The 26544-nt window shown below is 40.0% G+C and overlaps 1 protein-coding gene and 1 long non-coding RNA gene across 4 annotated transcripts in view; one reads left to right on the top strand and one right to left on the bottom strand.

The window, feature by feature from the left end:
• Positions 1-5510, top strand: part of LOC135081197 (U8-agatoxin-Ao1a-like) — a 65921-nt gene extending 60411 nt beyond the window's left edge. For 2 of the 3 annotated variants that reach the window (XM_063975944.1, XM_063975945.1), the window contains exons 2-4: positions 762-871; positions 3781-3859; positions 4381-5510. In XM_063975944.1, the coding sequence (XP_063832014.1) occupies positions 778-871; positions 3781-3859; positions 4381-4543 (336 nt within the window). In that variant the 5' untranslated portion in view covers positions 762-777 and the 3' untranslated portion in view covers positions 4544-5510. The remainder of the gene's footprint in view (positions 1-761; positions 872-3780; positions 3860-4380) is intronic. The other variant, XM_063975946.1, reaches the window with a different exon arrangement.
• A 12193-nt stretch (positions 5511-17703) lies between these two features.
• On the bottom strand, positions 17704-18238 carry LOC135081192 (uncharacterized). Its single transcript, XR_010259146.1, has 3 exons — positions 18073-18238; positions 17805-17989; positions 17704-17721 (listed from the first exon to the last, which is right to left on the bottom strand). It is a non-coding gene; the product is annotated as an uncharacterized LOC135081192 (long non-coding RNA).
• Positions 18239-26544: the final 8306 nt, after the last annotated feature.

Genomic DNA, 26544 nt, shown 5'->3' with positions numbered 1-26544 from the left:
TCAGTAAGTGATTAAACAGAGCTGTAAATAACTGAAATACACGCACACGGTATACACAGGTATAAAATAATTGTAGTTTTCAATGACTTTCGAATTCAAAAACCATTTGAATCAGAAAATCAGTTCATACTTTTTTCACTAAGAGCGCTTTCACATTAGGGCGTTAGAAGCGCGACAGCAGCGCGGCAGCGGCGTTTTTATAATGTGAAGGCATGCATCCGCTGTCAAATAGTATAAAATTTTCGGCAGCGCGTCTGTCGCGCGTTTGTCGCGCTGTTCAATCGCCTAAATGTGAAAGCGCTCTAATACTTTGGCTCCTTTGGGAACCATACCCTAGACCTTTAGGCCTCAGCCTCGAATTTAGCGGGCAGCGGCGAGGGAGCGGGGCGAGCAACGCAGACCCGTTCTCGAAACAAGCGGGCAGCTCGCGCGGCGCTTTAGCGGCGAAGTGTTGTGTTCGGGGTTGTGTTGTCGAGATATTTGTTTTTATTCGCAAACGAAATGTTTGAACAACGCCGACAATTTTATTTCGATTCAAATTTATTCCTAACGCTCGATTTATTGTGGGCAAAAGAAGGAGTGCGCTGCCCGCTCGTTGCCCGCTCTCGCGCCGCTGCCCGCTCCCGCGCCGCTGTTTTCGAGAACCGGTCTATTTGATTTTACGCATAAGATCCTGCCGCTCCCGCGCCGCTACCGCCGCGGCCCCGCTGCCCGCTAAATTCGAGGCTGAGGCCTTAGGGCTCACAGTAAGTGTGTTGCAGGCAAGCAGCGGTTGGTATGGGCAGAATGCCGCGCGCCGGCGCGCTCTTAGTGGCGCTAGCGGCGGTGCTGCTCGCTGCGGAATGGGCGCACGCGTCTTATATTGATCCAGGTATATCATCATCATCATCATTTTCTTCTTCATCATCATCATCATAATAGAATATCGCTCACCGGCGTCCTCCTCTTGCTAGTGCCATAGCAGCGGTGCTGCTCGCTGCGGAATGGGCGCACGCGTCCTACATTGATCCAGGTACAACATCATCATTTTCTTCTTCATCATCATCATCATCATCATAATAGCTTGCGGAATGGGCGCACGCGTCCTACATTGATCCAGGTATATCATCATCATCTTCTTCATCATCATCATCATAATAGAATATCGCTCACTGGCGCACTCCTGTTGCTAGCGCCATAGCGGCGGTGCTGATCGCCGCGAATGGGCGCACGCGTCCTACATTGATCCAGGTACATCATCATCATCATCATTGTCGTCATCATCATCATCATCATACCGCTCACCAGCGCGCTCTTACTGGCTGGCCGCGAAATGGACGCACGTGTCTTACAATTGATCCAGGTACATCATCATCAACATCTTTTTCTCTTTTTTCTCATCTTCATCTTAGACATCATCGTCATCTTTATCATCGTCGTAATCATCAGTATTAACGTCGTCATCATCATCACCATCATCATTAAGTATTTTTGTCTCCACTGCAGGAGCATGAGCCTCCCAAATTTACCAAATGCAAATGGCGGATTTGGCCTACACTACACTCTACACCACTAAATTTTTATCACCGAAAAAATTTTAACAGGTTATGTAGAAACGTGTGAAAAATTTAAAGCAAAAGAAAAAGAAATGTTTTTCATAAAGTTAATTTTTTTATTAAATTTTCTTTAGTCCGTATTTTACGCGTCACAGCTGGGTCACTCCGCTGCTCGCTAGAGTAGTCGTACGCGCTCGCACGTTGCATCGATCTGTCTGTCTCGCTCACGCCTCGAACACGCTTCCAGTGTTATTATTACATACTTAGCTAACTTAGACCATTTTCAATTCTAATAAGTGTTACATTATCGTATGTAAATAGTGCTAGCGACGCGTGTGTCAATAAACTACCAATTTTAGGAGGATATTTTGAGTCACTTTATTTTACTTTTTTTTTGCACAAATGGGATCAGTATCAATAACTCATTACCCAGAATTTTTTTTTCGGTGATTAAAATTTAGTGGTGTATACTAAATGCTCGGCCAAAGTCTCGCCCGTATTCACAAACGATGCTTGCTTAAGTGAAGTAGCAAATCGAACGCACATCGTTGAATAGAGCTCTGTGCATGGTTCATGTGTCACCTTGTGTGTCCACGCGCACTGTGAGACCTCATAGTAATGTTTGTGAATACGGACGTTAGTCACCTTTTATAACATCCATTGCTAGAGTGGAAGTGTTCCTTGAATAAATCTGCCTGACCTTGTAACTAAATTTTGTTAAAATCGTAAACACGCGGCATGCACAGCTTCTACAATAAAGCAAAATCACCACTCATAAAATACAATTGCGTAAGTTGCAAGAGATTCGGGGGGCCCTATTAACTTTAAGCATTAATTAAGGTCTAAATGTTAGGTGAGCCGCGTCTAATGCCAAATTCGTCGCCGAGCCGCCACACTCTGATTAGCAAAGCCATTTTGTGAATATGCCATAGACGGTAGTGATGTGTGTTATATCACATTATTCTTTGGTTATATCGGCTAACCTTAGTCTTAAACGTGTCATTTTGCCAGATATATCGAAAAACTCTTATCCGAGTTGGTAGCCACAAGATTTAGGTAGGTACATGAATTATTTTATAAAAATAGCTGGCAATTAACGCCAAGGTTAGATGTAGGTTGTTGTCGACACGACAACAAGAAGAATGTGAGCTGTCAGTTGAGAAAAATGGCAGAGTAAAGGCCTCGTTCACCTACTCCGAGTAAAGTGTCAAGTAGGCTATTCGTCGCTATAGTCACGAGTAGCAACTTATAAAATTTCACCATCTCTGAATAACGTAAAATACTTCTTGTTTTACTTGCTTCTTCTTCTTAGTCGGGCACGCTTGTCAGAGTGGTCGTGGTTGCGCTGACGAGGTACATGGTGGTGGTGGGGTGTTGTCATCTCCGAGGGTAGCTCTCCTGGCGTTGTGCTTCCATTTCTGACGGTTAGTTAGAGGCGTCTTTACTCGGAGATGGTAAAAGAGGCTATCTATCACTTAAGTTCACAGAACCCTTTCATTTTAAAATGGCTGAATAAAATATACCAGCTGAAAAGTTGCTTACTCTTCACAACACTAGTTTGGAGATCTAACGCGTCCTCATTGTGATAATTACATGAAAATCTCTGAAAACTCACGCTTTCACACTCGACTCACTAACGAGGGTCGGATTCTTTGTAATTAGGGTGTGAATACGGCATATAATCTAATTCCACAATCAGGTGCCGAAAGTATTTGGGTTTCGGCCATCTTTCGGCTTGAATATTTAACGCGCGTGACATTTACGTTTGCCACCTTCCAATTTTGTGTGGGTTTTCGAATTAGCATGTAAATAACACATTTGGACCCGTGTTACGCTGAAGATTTTTATACGGGAGCTTTAGTTTTACTTATTTCTTGACTTGTCTAATAGCAAAATAATGTTCTATTTCTGCTTATTCTTCTCATAATAAATTCATACCACGTTTGGGGGAGGCATTTGTCTAGTAGTGGACGTCATTTTAACTGTCATTTAGTGAGTCCTGATGTTCGCATATTTGTTTCTTATTAGGACCACATGGCATATTTTACTTGTCATAGTGATGCTGATGTATCGATGCTTTGAGTATCGATAGTAGTATTAAATTTAATAAATCGATACAACTCCTTAAGCTTTACGTCCCTCTAGTTTACATAATACGAATTTCAGTACTTAGGGAGAAACACAGACATAGGCTAAAATGATGATGATGATGATGAAGAACTCGCAAAGTATTTTCTCTCTCCAGGTGACGAAGACGTAGAGGTGAACTTGCCGGACTACGGGGAGGACCCAGCAGACCTGCAGCTTCTTCAGGATGTAGGAAAGTGAGTTCTTTTTCCAGAACATTCCAAAAATCCAATTTAGACGATGGAGTTTCGTGATATATTGATGGTGTTCTCAATTCATATTTGTATAGATGGCATGCCATGGTCTTATTACAGAAAAGTATTTATTTTTACTAAATTCTCAGAAGTTTTATGGCAACAGAATGGAAGTATGTGACTAATTGAATTATTATTCGTAAAAGGACAGGCGAAAGCGTAAAATATCTGTTGACTGTGGGTCACTTGTTTGTTTGTTTGTTCCGAACAATCCAACTTAGGTACTAGATTTCAGAATTTTGTAATAAGATCATCGTTTTTAAATAATCTCTTTTCATATCGAGTAAATGGTTTAAAAATTAGAACCTTCAGTTGGATGTTCCCTTTGTAAATTTTGCCTCAGTTCAGATTTATCCCCGAGTGAAGTGCTTGTGTACTAAGTCCTTCCCAAATAGTCTGCATGCCCGCACTTACGTTAGAGCACGAACACGAACTTAGGCTAGGATGTGATGATGTGGTTTCAGACGATCGTCGCTGATCTACGTTTTCAGGCGCGCCTGTATCCGGAGAGGTGGCAATTGCGACCATCGCCCTGGGGACTGTTGCCACTCCTCCTCCTGCCGCTGCAACCTCTGGGGCTCCAACTGTCGCTGCCAGCGCATGGGGCTCTTCCAAAAGTGGGGGTAAAAGCCCCTCACCCACCACCAGCTCCCCTGAAGCGGCGACCAACTCCAGCCAGCCGACTTGACCGCCGTTCCATTGGATGCCACAACCACAGCTATTAACACGGACCCGTTGCGTTTTATTCGTTTCCACTTCCCACACCTTCAGTAGTATTTCTTAAGAGCTATCGCTTAGAGAGATTCGAATCGAAAAACAGGGACCTAGATTTTAGTTCGGAAATATTTTTGGACCATTATACAAAATTTAGGAATGGTACCTTTCGTTTGAGGATTAGGCATTTCGCGTTCATTCGGTTTTGCGTTGTTCTTTTTCTGATCGCGCTGAGTGTCCGCTTACGTGGTTGGACAATCACCCAGCCTTATTGTCCAATCCGTACGCCCCGACGCCAAGCTCGGCCGATCGGATTCTGCCAACTGCCCCTGGCCGACGGTCCTTGGCCTCTTAGTTTCAATTTTCGTTTCTGCCAACGGACCCGACGTCACGGAGACAGTTCTATTTATTGCAATGTATGTATGTAGAGATAAGTAAGCTAATGTAGTAGAGTAGCGGCTAATTGATGGTAAACTTATGTCAATAGGAAGTAGCAAATACAAAATAGAAAAAAATACATATGTAACTTTTAAAATAAATGTTCTAGTCATATAAGAGACTAACGGTAAAGGAAACTTGGTGAAAGACGCTGTAATAAGCCTTTGTATTAACAGCCACTTGTATTTGCGATTGGCAACTTAGATTTTTAAATACCTATTAACATGTCATAATGCATAATTCATAATTAATAAAACGAATCTTTAATGTACTCTGTGTGACTCTCGGACAGGGGGTATATGGTATTGCAGCCTAGTAGAATCTTCTGTACGTAGCTTCTTACATTGTACGTTCCTGATCACGGAATATAATAATTGTATTATTACTAATATTGAAATATGGAAAATGATAAATTATATTAATAAATGTTTATGGACGAAAACTTGCACTTTTTTCATATCCCTTGTCATTTATCATAAAAAATAGTATTATACTCTCTTTCCCCTTGGATTTTTATGGGGTGAATGCTTGTCCTATTTATGGCGAATAAAATTGAGGCGATGATAGATTGCTGTGTATTAGAAAAAATATTTCAAGATACGAATTGCTCTGTAATGTACTTGTCGTTTGTGTTTTTGACGTTGATGAATGCGAATCGTTTAAAATCGATTTATTGAATCGCGCTGAAAGGGCTTCATTGGTAAACATCGTTTGAGTGGGATTGTCAAAGGAATATCTCAATTTTACCCATTTTCAGCTAAAAGATTATCTCTGTGTTGTACCAAAATAGTTAAAGTTACAAAATATACCTCAAAATACTATTTCAGTCTTGCTGAAAAGATAAAAGTGGGCAGGCAGGAAAGAAACGAAAAGTCTTCGTATATACTTACTATCTGTAGAACAAAACTACATAAATTAAAATACTAGTGTATAGTAACAAGGAAAATAATAACTTTTCTATGCTGCCAATGTCTATGTTTCAGGATTGGATGGTAAGTATAAAATATAGGTAAGTTAATACCAGGAAAAGTCTACACTATGATTTTGTTGAGTAAAATAACAAAAAAAAATTAAGGCTGAGTTGCATCATCTTACTTTAAGAAACTTCAAAAATCTGTCAAACTCAATACAAAAAACCCCGGTTATTGTTTAAAGTAAGTTGGTGCAACTCAACCTAAAAATCCGATTTTGTACCTGCATCAACTAAATACACTAATCTATGTAAATAAAGTCGCTGGCAAAGGCTAGTTATTCAAAAGCACTCGAGAGGAAGGCAATCGATTTGGCTAACTTAAAAGGAAGTTTACCGTCCAGGGCAATACATCAAAACCCGCATTAGCCACTTTTATAATATTAAACTGGAACTTTTTACGGATCATCAATTTCAGTTTCGATCCTTCTAAGGCGCTCCTCTCAAGGCCTAACTTCTTAAAAGATGCTTGCTTAAGTGAAACAACAAACGCATAGCGTTGAATAGAGCTCTGTGATTGGTTTGTGAGTCACCCTCGTGTGAGACCTCATAGTAATGTTTGTGAATACGGGCTTTAGTTTAGCTAGTTAGCATTTTAGCTTAGCACTCCAATACTGACCCTAGAGTCTAGGAAGGTCTGCGAGTTACATTTAATAAAAAAAGTTTTAAAACAAACAATTTTGACATTCACAACTTTTTCATAAAGGTATGAAGAAGGTACTTTCTTTAAAACATGATTTTCCTGAAAAAAGAACTGATACAATACACTACAAATAAAACCTTCAAAAAATGGTTTCTCGAAAAACAGCTGACAAGCTACAAGCTACACAAGCTGACAAGCTAATAAAATATTATGATAATGCAAAAACAAGCAAAAAGGGGGGGGGGGGGGGACTTATTTGTCCAGCAGTGGACTTATTTGACTTAAACGAGCGAACTATGAAAAAGCACTAGTTAAGGGATCAGACTTTTTCTCTAAGGGGTCTGACATAAAAAAGTTGAGAGCCGCAATTCTACAATATAGTAGGTAAAACGGATTATTAAACTTCGCCCAGTTCATTTCTGGTTTGTAACAAGGCATTAACATCTACGTATTATTAAGTTTTCCTCCAGCGTAATTAGTTTTACTCGTAGTTCTCATAAAGTCTTAAAAAGGTTAAATTTTAATCTAGAAGTTCTTTGAAAGAGAGTAATGAGATCTGACATGTGACTCTATCTTTAGAATATCTTTATCTATAAGTAAATCAGTAACCGATGGGGCAGCAAGGTTCTGGAGTGGAGGCCACGTACCGGAAAGCGCAGCGTGGGACGTCCACAAGGTGGACATACATCTTCTTAAAGGTAGCAGGAAGGCGCTGTATGCAGGCCGCTACCAATCGGTCAACATAAAAATCATTGGAAGAGGCCTATGTTCAGCTGTGGACGTCCTGTGGCTGAAATGATGATAATAATGACGATGATGATGACAGACTAGAGTATTTCTATGTAATGTAACGTTCTTACAAATGGTACAATAACAGGTAAAATGAACGACGTTTGGTTTGTGAAAGAACACTGATACAAGAACATTTCATAGATCGGCTCGTTTTTCTGTTACAAGTAAATGCCTAGTGTATACTCAGCTTTATAATTACTACCTACACAATAATTAAATTATTCAGTCTCATAAGGTGGGTCTTAATGCTCCATGACATAACATTTTCGCACTATGAAACAAGTTCCACACCACATTACTGGGGTAATATAGGTCAGCATTGAGAGGCAATGACCCGAAATAGAAAATTAGGGGAAGGCCCGTAGTCACTGAGGACGTCAATAGGCTAGTGTAGATAGGACCAAGGACGTACACATTAGACCAGTGGTTCCCAAAGTTGTCTGGGCTACGACTCATCTAATACAAGTTCCCAAATTTGCGACCCACCTAAAGCCTGGTCCGTGAGCACGAATGTTGCTGTCGCGCTCGCACACTCACTGCGGGCGCCCGTCGCACAGTCGCGACAGCAATATAATTACGCGCGAGCGATAAGGATGGGTAGCTTGGGGTCATTGGACAAAATTCTACGTGCTCACGGACCAGGCTTTAGTAATAGGAAATTTTGCCCGCTATTCAGCGGTTGGATCGGTAGGGTGGTGTGTCGTTCTACAGGCAGGGCCCACTCAATGTTCGCTCGCGACCCACCATAGGGTCGCGACCCATAGTTTGGAAAACCCTGCATTAGACTGTACATTTTTATTGCGAAATAATTAGCATAATTGTATGATAACTAGCGGCCGCCCGCGACTTCCTACGCGTGGATCCCGTTTTCCGTTTTACACCCTATTTCGTAAAATCCTTTCTTAGCGGATGCCTACGTCATAACATTTACCTGCATGCAAAATTTCAGCCCGATCCGTCCAGTGGTTTGGGCTGTGCGTTGATAGATCACAAATTTAATATCAATCAGTCAGTCAGTCAGTCAGTCAGTCACCTTTGAGTTACATATATTTAGGTAAAGTATGTATCTTCCTAGTTAGTAAGCTCATGCTGTAATAAAATCCACTTCACATTCATGTTCAAAGTTAGGATAACGTAAAATTATCGTACAATGCGAGTCATTAGGCTCAGAATTGCTTGACAAACAATCCTCGACTGCTGCAGCTAAGTATTGGAAAGCTGCCAAGAGCTGCAGCCAAAAATACACCTAATCCTAGAGCCCAGTCAGCTGGAAAGTTACATGAAATCTGCTATGTTCATGGAGAGAAGCGCTTTTTCATTATGTGTATTAGAGCAATGAATTTAAGTCTAGGCTAGTTTCTGTTCTTTACTTATTAAGTAAAGGGAAATAAGTAGCTGTTATGTAAATATATTTTTCATGTTAAAAATAGTACATTCATTTTTGGTTAATAAATAAGCTATATCGAGAAAGTCAGACGGAAATAGTTAATTTAACTTTTGCCAGAAAAAACACTTAAGTTAATAGAAGATGAAAATATTGAATGACATGAAGAGAATTTTATTACTTGTGCATTTGTTAAGAAATAAATGTTTTAAATCTTCGAACGTGTGACAAACACTTTTTAAATGAAAATCCGAAAACTGAAGCAGAAAAAAGTTAAGTCATTGAACGCCGAGACGCTAGACACAATGGAAATTGTATTGTTCGAGGCTCACCGGTGAGCCGTGTGGCGTCCAACGTGTTTAAACTTAGCCTAACTCACTACATTTATTATCTTTGTATGACACCCAAAGTCGCAAAATCACCTATCCAAAAGCTCCTTCGGTGTCACCATTGAATTAATTTCGGTCAGGCGATTAAAGGATTCCCGTGAAATTTTTAAACGTCTCATTTTAGCGCTAATGCGTGCCACTAGGGTTACCAGGCCGCCACTAATAGCCGGACAGACGAGTTTGGCCGGACATTTGGGTAAAAAGGCCGGACGCCCTACATCATTCAGGATTTTGTCTCCGTATTAGGGAGGATAAAAAATGTAAGTAATACCAAGCTTTAATTATTATTGCCATAAAACTCGCTCTTTTGCGGAAATGAAAGGTCTTATGCACAGTGTTTTTTAAACGCGCTGAGACGACGCATTTAAGTAAAGCTCGATAGCTTAGTTTTTTTCTACAAACGTCTATAGATTGGGTCCTACTTTCGTGTGTATCGCTACGAAAGCGTGTTGACGGCGCGCTTAAAAAAACGCCGTGCACATAGACCCTAAAAAGACAAACAAAATCCGGACAAGCCGCACAACGTTATCGGACACACAATGATGCCTATGTCCGGTTTTATCCGGACGCCTGGCAACCCTACTCGCAACTCATTTAGAGCTGAAAGGCTCCATAATTATTCCTGTTTTCTCCAAAATTAACAATAACAGCCCTTTATATTCGGTTAGTGAACAGCTGACGCGGGTAATGGGAATGTCCCGGTTTCTCGGCTTCTTACAGGAGTTTTAATCTGTTATTAAAAACACGACATGATTCTTAGAAGTAACGGTACTTTACATTGTTTTGGGGCGTAAGTAATTTAACATAACATGTGTGATTAACATTTCGTATGGAGCTATACTCGAAGGAAGTAGGTGTTTACACTTTATGTATGTTTAAATGCAAAAGTGCCATTGTGCTACGGAGCCAGTGGGATTTAAGTCCAAATTACTTAGAAACACCGAATTGCAAACATCCGTGATAGAGATGAGTTGGCCTCTCTCGATGCGAGGGTTTTAGTCCTTTATGGAACACACAAATGGAGTGAGCTTTCTTTTTTATTTGTTCCCTAGTGAGTTTTTGGGCATATTGTATTATGAGTATCTTAAATATTATATGACTCAAAGGTGACTGACTGACTGATTGACTGACATAGTGATGTATCAACGCACAGCCCAAACTAATGGACGGATCAGGCTGAAATTTGGCATGCAGGTAGATAGAAAGGATTTTACGAAAGTCCAACGAGGGTAAAACGCCATCCACGCGTACGAAGTCGCGGGCGGCCGCTAGTTATGACATATTGCATGACAGCTCTTAATTGTGACCTTGTTGCCATACCTATTCTACATTAAAGACAAATACTAAGGTACCTAAATAGAAAACTGTTAAGTTCATGTTCAATACATGTTCATTTTAAATATTTAAAAATTGTAAGAATTTGCTTCTGTAAAAAACTTCTACTGAAATCTAAAAAGATGATTTTATTTTGCATACTAGTGTTAAAGATTACCTATGTACTTAAATTATCGTAACCAGTGTAAGAAGAGCGGGGCCTCCTGCCACAGGTATATCCATATACTTACTAGGTAGGCCCCAGCCTCAGATTAATGTAAATACCTGCTTGTAAAAGTAAATAAAAAGATTTTAAGATTTTAAGATTTTAAGATTTAAGATTTAAGAATACACGGGTCAATTTTCTCTACGTTTCAAAGTTTCGTTTGAAATCTCGTTACAATAGTCTGGTCTGCGAGCACGTAAAATTTTTACGCGCGAGCGATAAGGATGGGTAGCTTGGGGTCATTGGACAAAATTCTACGTGCTCACAGACCGGGCTTTATCCATGAAATGCAATAGAATTGATTTTGTCCGTCTACGGCTGCATGACCCGCGGTTCTGTATGCTTTTTTATCTGTGCTACGGATACTGGTTTATTTACTGAATTCGAACTACGTTGTTGACATTGCAATATAGGTAGGATAGTAAAATGCTGAACCGTCCAACCGCGGACTTTTTGCAGGGACAGCGTATTTTTTATTTATTTATTTATTTTTATTTATTTATTTAATTCAGTGCGATGATGTAGGTATCTTTATTCATCAAATGGTCACTAAGGAAAGAGGGCACCACTGTGCTACTGTTTACATCGGCTCCGTAGTATTGTTTATTTTCTCAGAATACAGAACAAACCAGAAGGAGTGTTCGATAACATTTCTACGCGGCAACTTGTGTCCAAAATACTTCCCCTCCCGCGCCCCTCTACCCCCTTTAGTGTTACTAGCGCCGTGTGACACCCCCATTTTTGGGGTAAAATTATGTAATTTTTTAAAGAGATGTTAAACAAGTAAAAATAAGTAAGTGAAATAAGTACACACGGCCACAGTGTTAACTATCCATTTCCGTTTTTGCTCTCGCTCTCATCAAATGGTGATTCTTTGCGATAGAACGAGACGACATGACTGGCCATAGGCATAGATAGTACCTACCTACCTATGAATTTAATTTTTACTCCGAAGTAACTAAGTGTAGATGATTATTTATTTCTATTAAATAGTGTAATATACTACATGTAGGTATAATTATGTTATTTAAAAGTCAATTACAAAAGTCGAATATAAATTTTAGAATGCCAAGTAAAACAAAAAAGAAACTTAAGGTTCTTTATTATGTAAACATATCGACAACAAAACATTTGTTTACGGCGCAGTAGTGCTTTTAGTTTAACTTTTCTTGGAGTCAAAAACAGAATCCAATGTAAAAACATCACCAATACTTGAATTTGATTGCGAGGCAACTCTGGCTGTGTATCCTGAAAGAAAATCAGAGTAAGTATGTAAGCAATAATTAATTACTTAAAATTATTATTAAATAATACAAATATTGCTGCTGCTGATCTGTTGATACCAATGCCTTACTTTTGAATAAATGGGAAAGTATGAAATTCACGATAGTAATTTATTATCTCCTCATTATTTAGGGAGTAATATTATAAATTAATTCAAATATTAAAATCAAATCAAAATCAAAAATATTTATTCAGTTTAGACCACAAGTGGCACTTATAATTTAATTAATCAGGTTGTCATGTCATGGATGAAATTACACTAAAAACTAATTAAAACAAAAAGGATGGGGAAAATATTCCATTATTCTGTGGTAACGCTAACAAAATTAACGCGTGAATTTTTTATAGACAAATGTAATTCAATATAAAAAAGTAGGGTAAAATATTCCGTTGACCTGTGGCAACACTTACAAAATACAACCGTGATTTTTTTTGAAAATTATTATTTAATTAAAATGAATTGGAAATGTGCTACTTACGGATAAAACATGATCCCATGCACTTTCTTCGTAATTCCAGTAGCATTCTTACATGTTGGAACGGCACAAGACGGCATAATTTAATTATAAAGTGTCAATCTGACGGATATGTAAACAATGCGCGCGCCGGCCATTGACTAATTGCTCTAAAGTCAAATTAGTGCGATTCGGAGTAATTTATATGAATACACATTTACGCCCGTTGACGGTTTCTGGTTTGTTCCGTATTCTGAGTTTATTTTAAAATATGTAGTAGTTGCAAAATCGTACAAATGTAAAATATTTCGGCGTGTCAAACATCAATGCATCTGTGATATCGTTGGCCTCACGAAAAAACAACAGATACGGACAAAAATAGTGAACATTTATTGTGCTGAAACATTTCAAAAAACTTAACATAACTCGCTTAAGGACTATCAGTGATAAGTGTTATAACATTAGGTTGATACAGTGGTCATTTGCAGTGTCTGAAACGGCGTTTACTTCAAGATCAAAGGGACCTAGTGATAATATAACCTCTTCACAGCTCTCAGACCTGCAATTAGTTTTTAAAAATAATAAACAACCACCCTCAACTGAGCATTACCAACAGCCCCACAGTATCAAACATTTCGACACTTCGTACAGAGCAACTTTGGTGTATCGTGTTTCCCCCGGTTCAAATCCAGACGAACTTATTTTTTTTGTTTCTTTTTTTTGTGATTTTGTTGATTAGTTTGCTCCTACTTCTGAAACAAAATTCAAAATGGCAACAAGGGGACCCGTAACAAACAAAACTGGGGAGATGCCCGCCTGCGCAGGTTGCCGCCGCAATATCACAGACAGGCGATACCTGAAATGCTGTAGGTGCGCGCAGTACTGGCACATAGAGTGTGTCAATATTCCCGAGTGCAGATTCTACAACACTATGACGTCGGAGCACAAGAGCAGGTGGATATGCCCAGAATGCGTCTGTAGCCAGCGGAAGGGGGGTGACAACACCGAGACGCCGGTCAAGTCCTCGGAGGTCAGCCATGTAACCACCCGTCGGGCGGCCGCGGCGGCCCGCACGGAGAGTCTGGACGAGACGGGGATGTCTCTGGATGATGACACCCAGACAGCGGAGGAACAGAGCATCGAGGAGAGGGTACTTCCGGCGACTGGCGGCGTCCAGCCAGCTCTGGTTTCGCTAAACGAGGCCGTCCGGAGCATGATGAGCGAGCTTCGCCAATTTAGGGAAGAAATGCGGGACGAAGTGAAAACCAGGCGAGCCGAGATCAAGTCTCTCAGGGACGGCTTGCTGCAGTTGTCGGAGAGGGTGGACAGCTGCAGGACTCACGTCGTCGGCCTGGACGAGCGAATGAAGGCGCTGGAGCTCAAGGCCAACCAGGGCGACGAGGCCAACGCGGCGCGTCTGGACGCGATCGAGCGACGACTGGAGGCCGCGGAGCGTCCGGGCCCGGCGGGCGAGGGCGCGGCGTCGGTCGCGGAGCTGGAGCGGACGGTCGCGGGACTCAGGCTCGAGCTGAACGACCGGGACCAGGAGGCCCTGCTCGCGGACCTCGAGATCGGCCAGCTCCCGGAGCAGAAGGGCGAGAACGTCCTGCACAGCGTCGCCGTGCTCGCCGCGCGCCTGGGCGTGCCGCTGGAGGAGCGCGACGTGGTGTTCGCGGAGCGCGTGGGCGCGCCGCCGGCCGAGGGCGCGCGGGCGCGGCGCGTGGTGGTGCGGCTGGCGCGCCGCCAGCTGCGCGACGAGCTGCTGCGGGCCGCGCGCACGCGCCGCGGGGTGCCGGAGGGGAGCGGCCGGGTGTTCGTGAACGAGCGCCTGACGCGCCCCAACCGCCAGCTGTTCCACCGGGCGCGCGAGGAGTGCCGCGCCCGCCAGTGGAGGTACTGCTGGACGAGGCGGGGGCGTGTCTTCGTCCGCAGGAGTGATGGCGCGCAGGTTTTCCAGTTGCGCACGCCCGACGATCTCGTGAGAGTGTTAGGAGCTCCGCCCATATGACTCTTTGGATCCTGGAATTGTAATATCGAAATGTTATATAATAGTTTCATGTTCCTTATCGGGTTTGATCTGTGTATGCCTTCTTTTTATTTAGTTTTACTCACCTATATAATATTATGCAGACCTTGTAAATGTCTGAAACTGCCCTTTTTTAGTTTATGTTATTGTTGTGGATTGTTGAAGTCCTCATTGAATAAAACTCATATTGTATGCTTTGACTGGTCACTTTGTGTCAATATATTTATAGAAATTGATATGTGCACACAGAATTACAATAATAGTATGATGATAATGATGATACACATAATATTGATTGTTACCTTTGAAAAACGTGATATTAACATAATTAATACTACAAATAATATTGTAATACAATGGTGTTTATATAATTCAACACTAATACAGGCCTTGGGTTAAACAATCTTAGAATAGGTCTATTCAATGCGGGCTCACTGTGCACGGGGCATGACGAGTTTATGGTGGCGATGGAGGAACTGAACCCAGACGTGATGGCCATAAATGAGACGTGGCTCAGGGTGGGGGAAGAAGATAGGGCACCTAAAGTGCCAGGTTATCGGCTCAAACATACTCCAAGACCTGTTCAAGTGAGAGGGGGCCGCGGGGGTGGTGTTGGGTTTTATGTGCGCAAGAGCTTATACATAAGAGCATGTCCTCATCCTGGCACCCCGACTACTGTTGAACAGATGTGGATCTCTCTACATCTAAATAATAAAAAGATAATTGTTGGTACAGCATACAGACCTCCATGGCAGGACGTTAGTGTATTCCTGGACGCCATAGCTGAATCGATTGCCTCCTGTGCAGAATGTGACGGATTGGTGCTTCTCGGCGACTTTAATATCAACTTACTAGACAAGAGTAACAATAATTGCAGAGAGCTAATGCAATGCATTGACAGCCTTAATCTGCAGCAGGTGATATCGGAGCCGACACACTACACAGATCACAGCAGTACTCTCATTGACATTATATGCACTGATATGGGGGCTGTTCAGGTCACCGTAAAGCACTCACCGGATCTGGGTGGCCATGCCATGCTCATGGTTGAATTTAAGGTCCGGAAGGAGAAAGTTCGGCCACGCTGGGTTACTTATAGACCATTAAAAAATATTATACCAGAACAACTTGAAGCTGATCTCAGTGCAATAGATTGGTCCAAACTCGAGGGAGTTGTAGATGTGAATTCTAGGGTTGAGAGTCTGGGACGGTGTATTCTAGGGTTGATGGATCTGCATGCCCCGATCAAGACACGTAGATTTAAACATCCTCCTCACCCCTGGATAACAGATACCATCAGGGAAATGATAAATGTCAGGGACGACTATCACAAACAGTATAAGAAGAATGCAACCACTGCTCTTAGAGATAGTTACAAAATTATGAAAAAGATGGTGGTTGACGCAATTGAGAGGGAAAAAACCTGCTTCTTCAAAAACCACATCAATAGTAACTCAAAAAATCCTAAGCAACTTTGGAAAAATCTGAAAAGTACGGTGTTACCGAACAAGAAAGGCGCTTGTGAGCTTCCTCCAATGTTTAACAACCCTAATTCAATTAATCATCATTTGCTCAACGTGCCAGGGGGAAACAATGTGACGATCTCTCAATTAACCTATTACGAATATCACAGACATAGGAATCTTACATCATTCTCACTTCATACTGTTAGCTCAGACGTTGTCTTAAGAACTATCACAGCGCTCAAATCGAATGCTCAGGGAAGTGACGGCATCACACTGGATATGCTGATGCTCACATTGCCACACTCACTCAAAGCACTCACCGACATAGTGAATGGTTCTATACTGCAAGGGATCTTTCCAGACTGTTGGAAGGTGGCAGTCGTAAGGCCACTACCAAAAACTGGTCATCCTGCTTCAGTTCAGGACTTGAGGCCTATCAGCATCCTACCATGTTTGTCCAAAATCCTCGAGCGTATAGTTTGTGATCAATTAACTAAATACCTTGAGGAGCAGGGGCTGCTCCCGCGCCGTCAATCGGGATTCCGCAAGGGTTTTGGGACGGCTACTGCTCTCTCGGATGTGATTGATGACCTTCTGGCTGCTCAGGATGGGGGGTTGGTTTCGACGCTGGTGCTGCTGGACTTCTCGCGCGCCTTCGACTCCATTAATATTCCTCTGCTTCTCTCCAAGTTGCGTTATTATGGTCTTGATGACTCCTCCATTCGATGGTTTCATAGCTATCTCTCTCTGAGACAGCAGTACGTGGAGCTGAAAGGGGTGGATGGGTCGGCATTATTGTCAGAACAAAAATCAGTAACTCGCGGAGTTCCTCAGGGATCCATATTGGGTCCAATACTGTACATTTTGTACAGTGCTGACATAATCAACTGTATCAAGGACTGTCAATACCACCTATATGCCGATGATCTACAATTATATACATCATTCCCTCCATCTGATCATGAAAATGCAATAGTGAAGATCAACAACCAACTAGGCAGAATTTTTGACTGGTGTACTGCCAATTGCCTTGTTCTCAACCCAAGAAAATCAAAGTTCATGCTAACCGGAACACGTAGAGGCTTGGAAACTCTTAAAAGCATACAACTCAACGTTGAAATAAATGGAGAACCTTTAGAAAGAGTGGCTGAGGCGAGAAACCTGGGAATGGTCATTGATGGAAACCTCAAGTTCGAAAGCCATATACTCGAGTGCACTAAGAACTGCTTTTACCGCTTAAAGATTCTATACAACTTGAGGCCCTACTTAAGCGAAAGCCTTAGAATATCTTTATGTGAATCACTTGTATTAAGCAAACTTAACTACTGTGATACAGTGTATGGCCCGTGCTTGCTGGGTAGATCGTCACGTCTCATTCAAAGGGTACAAAACGCATGCGCCCGTTTTTGTTTCACTGTGCCTCCGAGATCACACATCACGCCATTCCTGAACTCATCAAACATGTTAAAGATGGCTTCTCGGCGAAGATTGCACCTGGCCACCATGTTGTTTGGCATACTGGACAGTGCGAGGCCTAAGTATCTGTTCAGCAAACTGGAATGGGCCCAAGCTCAGAGTAGATATCCAAAGAGGCTATGCACTCACATATTTGCTACACCCAAACATCGCACAGCAGCTTTTCGCGGATCATTCAGATTTGCGGCGTCCCGGTGCTGGAACGACCTACCTCCTCCTCTGCGCGCCCTGAAAACAAAATTCACTTTTAAACATCATCTGAGAAAATATTTAATGGAATTGCAAAAGATTGACAATGATGTGTTACTTACCAACGGGTCATGCGCGGCAAGCGTAGGAGACCTATCAGGGCGTCCTGGCGCCGGTAAGCCGCAGTAAAATGATGGACAGAGGCCGTGATCATGATCATAGAGCGCTGGGTTCTTCCAAGGTTGCACCATTCCCATTCCTATTCCCCATTTTCATTCTCGGGGCCCTCCCTGCGCATGAGTGCATCCTATGGGGGAAAGTTAATTAGTATTATTTTTATTAAATTCGATGTAACGAACTAAACTTTATGTAAATGGTTAGCTTTCTCACCAAGTTACTTCGCACTTCATGCCAAAAAACCAAGGCAATGGGTGGAAATCAAAACGCCGGGCACTCCATTTAGCGTCGTCTTGGGCCTGCTTTATTTTATTTATTCTGTTCTCTGGCTTGACCTTTGTAGTGTGTAGGTATAAAACACTTTCTTCAAGATCAAAATCAGGAATCAAAGTGGTGAAGTCCAATTCCAAGTGTGAAATCACGTTTTTGTTGCGTGGCAGCATGTGGTCTTCAATAAATCTTCAACCATTTTCTTTTATTATTATTTTTTTTTTCCCGTTTCACGCCTTTGAGTTTTGTGGCATTCGCAAGGGAAGTGAAATAGCTTAAGGGTATTTAAATGGTATAATTTATTAAATATTTTTATAAATGTTTTTAAGTTTGAAATAATTTATTTTATGTTTGTCTGGTCGATCTGTGAATTGTGATTGTGTGATTTTTTGTTTTTGTCCTTGCATTGGTGCACACTGGGTTGGCCATAACCATGGCCATGACATTTATCCTGTGGGTCTGGACAAGGTGCACATTATATTTGCAAGTCAGTCCAAAAGCGATCGCTAAGCCTTTTTTTCTATGGATTTTTTGACAAATTCGATTTTTGATTCATTTTTTTTTTTATTCATTTATAAAGGTGCATTTTGTCTAGGGGGGCTGGCGTCATGAGTCGACTCCAGTGTTGTATTCCTAATTTATTTTTTTTATTTTTTTTTGTGTGTATTTTCTCAACATGGCAAAATTTGATAGTGGCGCCCTCTTGTCAATGTCTTGTTTAATGTTTTGTTTTTTGTATTTAAAATGTTGGTTGGAGAGGCGCCCGCTGAAAACCAGCGTCGGGGCACGCGTGCATGCACGCGTGGCTCGATTAATGCTGAGCGGGCGCCTTTTTGGCACAAAATATGCGTGTACAGTTTTAAGTCCCTTTGTTCTGTTTTTCTGTTTTCTTTTGTGTCAAATAAAGTTTTTCTAATTCTAATTCTAATTCTAATTTAGGAAAACCAGGGTTTTACAGTGTGTACCTAATGACATAAGATAGGCAACGAGTAAACCACTTATAGGTTCCCACAGGTAAAAACAATTTAAAAAATTTAGTGAGCCTTTGCACCAGGGTTACTACATACTACGTACTACACTACTATAATATACTACGTATACCTAAACAAAAAGTATTGGAAAACATTGCCAAACAGAAAAACAATTTAGCTGTCCTTAAAAAAACGGTCGCCTAGCTTTCTCCTCGCCACAGCAATGCTAGTACAAAAGATGTCAATGTTAGTCTCCTTGACAAATTCGTTCAAGTTCCTACTCGCCCGCCAGAGAAAACTATTTTGCCTGTAGTTAGAGTCTACCTTGGGGATGTTTAGTGGATCATTATTGCGCAGAATTCTTTTTGGAGCATTAAATTGAATGTTAGCTAGGAGTTCAGAGCAGTCAATCTCAGCTGTGATAACTTTTATAAGATATGTGATATCAGATATTTCACGCCTAATGGCAAGAGGAAGGATGTGGTGCCTTTTACAGATGTTAGAGTAGTCCGACGAACTATACTGTGATCTGAGGTGGAATTGTGTAAAGCAATTGTAATCATTTGACAGTTCATAACGTACGATTATTCTGTCAAATGCTTTGTTTAACTGACATTATCGTACGTTATGAACTGTCAAATGATTACGATTGCTTTACACAATTCCACCTCTGGTACGGTAACAAATAAACCTTATAAACTTTTTCTGGATATTCTCCAAGCGAGAGACGTATGTTTGGTACCTAGGGTTCCAGATCTGCGACGCATACTCAAGGTGACTACGCACAAATGTGCAATATAGTATTTTAAGTTAAAACCTTGTTAAAACAGACACGGTCGAGCGCTTTCTCAGAAAACCATGCTGAAAATCACTAAAAGAATTTCTTAGAGCCTCATACACCTGATCGTAGACAACCTTTTCCAGGACCTTCGAAACTATACAGAGTTTGGATATGGGCCTATAATTAGTTACTTCCATCTTGGATCCACTTTTATGGACAGGTGTAATAAAGGCCTTCTTCCATAAGTTGGGCACTAAACCTTCAAGAAGAGATCTTTTGAAAAGCATAGAAATTGGAATCGCCAAGCTTTCAGCGCACTGAATGAGTAAACGAGCTGGAAGGAGATCAGGACCGGCTGATTTAGCAGGGTCCAATTTTAAAAGTAGCCTCTTGACTAATCGTGGGTTAATTTCTATAGAAAAAATGTCGGCCGTGCCGTTTGCATGAGACAAGCCAGTTGCTGAGGTAGTTTGGTTCGTATTTGAGTTTTTCACAAAATATTTTGGTCAAACATGATAGGACCGTATTAAAATTTCATGGCATTGGAACTTGTTGGCCGAATATTATATTATATTATTATAATCATTATTTAGCGAGTCATAGAACTTGGAAATTTGCCAAAATATCGGGAATTAAAATTGTTGATTTTAATTATAACGAAATTCAAGTGCCCTTACGCCAATAAAAAATCCCAGTAAATTCTTTCTTTGCTAAAAGCGGGGCACTAGTGTCTGGCAACGCCACACGGCATCTTCCAGTTTCATTTGAATAATCTAGCAACACGTGTTACGAAACACCTGTCCAGTGAATACAAAACAACACTTACTATCCAGTAAATACGAAACATTTATAGTTCAGATAACAGCACATCAAGTAACACTGTGCCATCTTACATAGTTGTAATAGGAGCTATTTTGCAACAAAATTGTAGTCCCATGTGCTGTTGACTGTAAATTCACAAAACTGAAACTGAGACTATTTTTGAGATGTTTTATTTAAACTCTACTCATCAAACTCATTTATTTTTGCAAATAGGCTTTTAAAAAGCACTTACACGTCCCAGTATTAACCCTACCACTGCTTCAGGACAATACATGGGCCAGAGCTGAGAAGAAGCGGCGCAAGAAACTCAGTCACTATTGTCAGCAATTAGTTTTTTGTATTTTGACTGCTGTGTCTATAAAGTGTTGTAGGCTCTAGATACTTAGGTACTTACGATTGCAAATGCAATTAGGAGCTTACTCTCCCTATTAATCCACTTACGATACGACGGCTTTGTTTCCCTCCAAAATAATCTGCATTACAGCGTCCGTAGTTGGAGCGGCTGTCGACATTCAAAGCACCATCGAATCTACGCCGAATACAATTTGCGATACAAGCTATCTAGCTGCAGTAGGTTTCTTTTAAAGAAAAATATCATAATAAGTTTAATTAGTTGTAATTCCTGTTAAAAATTAAAAATATTATAAGCGATAGTATAAGTAGAACAAGTCAATAGTAAAAAAGTGAATCAAAAATGTTGAGCACAACATAAATTAAAAATGTTATTGTGAATTTTTCAATATGTCGTAATAAAACGACTACATTCTGTCAAAATAAAAAAGTAAAGCAATTTTTTTAAATTAAGTATTAAAAATAAATAAAAAAGTATAAACCTCTTTGTTGGTTTCCAACTAAATAATTATTTAAACACAATAAAACATTCGAAATTCAAATTGTGTTACGGAAATTCGTCATTAAATCTGAAGTTTGCTGAGCTTGCAAGCGCAACCAGCGACAAACAGACAGTGTGAAGTTAGCTGCGCGTGCGTCCGTACGCAACAGCGCGAGCGGTGTTCTTTTCGGCAGCGTTTTAATTTTAAAAATTAATAAAATTAATTGTACTGTCTTTGTGTACTAATTTCTTTCTTTTCTTGTTTTGTGTGTGGTGTACAATAAAGTGTTTGCAAGAATATTCAAAATCAAGTGAATTCAGTGAGGGCTGCCCCTATATGAATGTATAGTGTTCTAATTCGGGTCCATATTCAGTTGCATAAAAAATATTGTCATAATTTAAGAGTGCATAAAGTTTTTTGGCATACTCATCATTTCGCATAACATTCATACAGAATAAATCATAAGGCATAATTTTTTTTGACATAACCATTTTTATTATATTAATATTTTAGTATATATTTTTTCTGTATTCTTGTTTTTTTAATAATGATTTCTAAGCATAACATTTATTGGCATCTAAACCAATGCCATAAATATTACCATTCATAATATACAAAATACCATAATGTTAACAAATATAAATAGACAAGCAAGCATGCAAACAAGCATGCAAGCAAGCTGCAAGGAAGCATGTAAACATGCATGCAAGCAAGGATGCAAACAAGCAAGCCTGCAAGCAAGCAGCAAGCAAGCAAGCAAGCCTGCAAGCAAGCAGCAAGCATGCAAGCAAGCAGCAAGCAAGCATGCAAGCAAGCAAGCAGCAAGCATGCAATCAAGCAGCAAGCATGCAAGCAAGCAGCAAGCAAGCATGCAAGCAAGCAGCAAGGAAGCATGCATGCAAGCAAGGATGCAAGCATGCAAGCAAGGATGCAAGCATGCGAGCATGCAAGCAAGCATTAGGATTGCCTTATCTCCGGCGCTGCGGGAAGTGCGGTCCTTCCGCTCTGGCGTAACATATACCCGGCATGCCATGCTCGCTTCCGCAGCTTCGGCTTGCTGGTCGCCTTCGGCGCCCAGCCTCAGCCGCTCCAGCTCGCACGGCTGCCGGATATATGTTACAGCGAGCGAGGACCGCACTCCCTCCGCGCCTCCGGCTTTTAAATTACACTCTAGTATAGGGCAGACTAGTACCACGTGGAAGAGACCACGGCCAGTCGGAATCTACATAATTCCAGACCAGGCAAGCTTAATGTTGTAAAAGAAATGTGGACTGTATAATATGTGCGTTATAATAGATAAGAGGGATTCGAGACAAACAGAATGTATTTTCACGAGCTTAAGTTTTCTAAGAGACAGGTCAAAAATTAAGAACAAAAATGACAATGACACAGAGAATTTACTTTTTACAAATCTATAGGCCGAAAGAGTATAAATAAAGGTGGAGGGATCCTCCCTTTCGCAACATCACAAATACATAATTATTTACTCTTCAATTTTGGTTGCTCTTATAGACAATATTTAATTTTATGACTTTAAATGTTATAAATAATTACATTATGTTATCGTATTTTATTAAAAACAAACTTTAGGAATATAAAAATTATGTTCTTTACATTTATGATTATTTAAAGGTACTTCTCATTTACACTCAAATTTGATGGTCACACAATAATAGTTCATAAACGGTATAAGTTAGAACAATAACTTTGAAATCAGATGATAAAATATCTATTTAGCTACATACAAAATAAATTTTATCGTAATAGAAGCAAAAATAATACGAAAAAATCACATGAAATGATAAAAAACGGGGTCATTTTGCGCGTTCTCATCGTGTCACACCTTCGGTTGCAATGAAACATTTGGTTACTGCATTCACAATTTTCATTCAATTTGTGTGTAGCATATACTAAAATCATCGTAATTAAATATACTTTCCACACAATAGTAAAAAAAATATCTTCTTATAATTATTTTGAATTGAGAAAGCGAAATACGTTGGTCACACGATTTTAGGTACCTAAAATTTTGAGTAATAATACAAGATTGCCGTTAAACCGAACACCAGCAACCAATCACAGCGTTCTATTCGGTTAACGTCAGTCGCGCTTCGACCATTGGGGAGGTGAGATAGGTCGATCGTCGCTCCGCGAAAAAAATACGTAACTTTTTGTGATTATCCATAGACATACCGTCGCTTGCTTGAACAATATTTTCTACCTCTAAAATTTAAACAATTTAATTGAAACTTTGCCATTGAAAACTTAACATGTTAGACTTATTTGTGTAGTATTCAACTTGAACCGTTAAATTCAAATTTAAGGATAATTCATAAAAAACTAAAATTTTTGTCACCTTCGTGGCATCACCTTCGTGGTGTTTTATACACGAAGGTGATCTTAGGCCACGAAAGTGATTTCTTGCTTTGGTTTATTTTAAAATATAGTGACTGGTGTTTATTTTTTTACAATATTTTAATAATTAATAAATTATACGTGGTAAGTAGAGATCAGTACATCAATAAATAAATAAGAGCCTCGTATTTTTGTTGTCTGTCTGTCTGTGTGACTGTATGTATGTCTATATATGTGACTGTGTGTGTATCTGTTTGTAAGATAAATTTAATCTGAAGTTTGAGTTAAAAGTTGTACAACCAAAATACGAGGCCCTCTGGCCTGAATAAAAAATATATTTTTGTTGAGGGACTGATAATCAGTTAAGAGTTCTTTTTTATTGAGGTACTGATAATCCGTTTTTTGCTTCTTTAGCATTTCAGAATGCCACCAGTGTCACCCTTAAAACCAATTGCGTAGAATCTTGTAACTTAGTAGGTGACGTAATCGGTAAAATTTTATCTTGTATTTAAGTAGGTACCTATTTATATTATGTTATTGCTATTTGTTATGAAAATAAGACAAAATATATGTTTTATAAACACTTAAGAGTCATTTACAGTAGTAAAGTTTGAAAAAATTATTGCTGTGAAGTACAGAATCACTTTCGTGGCATCAAAAAATTCAAAACTTTAAAGCTTCCAAACGAGACTCACTATTTGACTGATTTACTGAGAATACAATCTTCACATCAAGCGCTACAATTTTTGTTTACAAAAAGTTGAAATAAGTTAGAAATAAAATTCGCCACGAAGGTGACGATGAGAACCGTGGCGATGAGAAATAGCCTTAAATTATGGTTTTGAAAATTAGAGAAAGTTATTATTATGCCTAAGAAACCATTATGCATTTAGAAAACTATGCATATCAAAGTTTATGCGAAAAAACTTTATGCAAATACTGTTATGCCAAACTAAATTATGATGAAAAATGTTATGCGTCTGAGAGGGCACCCTTCTAATTCGTGCTAATACATTATGTGCTGAAGGCCTTAGTCTCAAGAAAACAGCATATTTTCGAAGATACGCCGGGCCCGGCAGACATTAAGGAGAAGAGGTATGTTAGCCATTTGTTTTCAAATGCGTAATAGATTCAGAGAACTGCTCCTGAATCAAATATGTACGAGTACCTACCTACTACCGTATTTTTATTTAATTCAACCGGCAGACAGTGATGACTGAGTTTGTTGTATGTTGGTCTCGAAGCGCATAGGGCAAAAAGATTATGAGACATAAAGCCTCCATGAGCAAAACTTTAAGTAGTTTTTTTATTAATTAGTCTTTTATTTTATTTTTTACTTATTATTTGACTATTTTAAGCAGTATGTAATAGTCAATGCAATAAAATAAAACAAGTTTTTGCCCGCGGATTCACCAGCATGGACTTATATTTTATCACATTTCACTGGATTAATATTGTGTAAGTGAACTGGATGCGTGTGGCCAGTGACAAAAGTCGGTGGAGGGTTTGAAGAGGAGGCCTATGTTCGAAGGCGAACCCTCTAAAGGCTACTATAGATAGATAGATAGATAGATAGACAATATTAATAGGAAGTAGGTAGGATAGCAAACAGATGGGTTTACTGTTCCCAATATCTTTTGTGGTTACCCCGAACTGAGAGCGTGGGATGCATTAATTATTCCAGTGCAGCTGCCCCGCAGAAACAGGGGTTAATGAAGAATGTTCACTAATTTTGTTTTTTAGCTTTCTGTATTCTCTGTTAAAAATAAAAAATACACGTGAAAGAATTATTTCGATACGTCAATTAGTTTCCAAGATATTGAATTTTAAAAGTGCGGGCGGCGGCCGGCCCGCCATATTATGCGCGTGACGTCATATTACAGTGGCTGGCTCATATTTGTATGGGTGGAATCTTGCAAGCTGAATTAAGACCCACTTCCAGGCAACCGATTAAGCTGAAATTTCGCAAACACATGTGATTTGGATGACCATGCAATATTATGATGACATGGAGCTGATCTGATGATGGAGCTGGAAGGTGGCCATAGGAACTCTATAATAAAACGACTTAAATCCATCGAGTTTGGGTTCGTTCGTTTTGTATTGACGAGTACTTTAATTCTATATAGTAATCAGGGTCTAATGATGGAGCTGGAAGGTAATTCGCAATAAAACGACACAATCGCATCAAGTTTGGGTTTGGTTCAATTTTAATTTCTGTGATGGGTCTGGGTGTTAATATGTATAAAAGTTTGTATTTACAAAAAAAAATGTATTTAAGTATGTTTATATCCGTTTTCTAGTGAGCGGACACTGTGAATGTACGTCACGCGGGGTCACGTGACCGTCGGCGGCACTCAATATTTAAGCGAACTTTGAATGCCTATAAAATCATAACTACTGGGTATTTTTGAATGAAATAAAAACTAATGTATTTGTAAATGTAAAAGCCTAACTGTAACATAGGTTCAAGTGATTTTGCATACCTAGTAACATTCTCAATTCTTTTAATTAAGCCCATTCAGGCGCGCGGAGGCGTGAGCTGCATCACACTAATTGCTCTATTTGAGGCTTGTTTCTGTTGCTGTTAATTAATAACTGGGTTTGTGACGTCACACAATATACTGAATAAACTACTCGTATTGTTGTAGAA

The sequence above is a fragment of the Ostrinia nubilalis genome, chromosome 19, assembly GCF_963855985.1.
Source record: "Ostrinia nubilalis chromosome 19, ilOstNubi1.1, whole genome shotgun sequence".
NCBI lineage: Eukaryota > Metazoa > Arthropoda > Insecta > Lepidoptera > Crambidae > Ostrinia > Ostrinia nubilalis.
The sequence above is the reverse complement of the archived record's forward strand: the minus strand, read 5'-3'. Positions and strand labels throughout refer to the sequence as shown.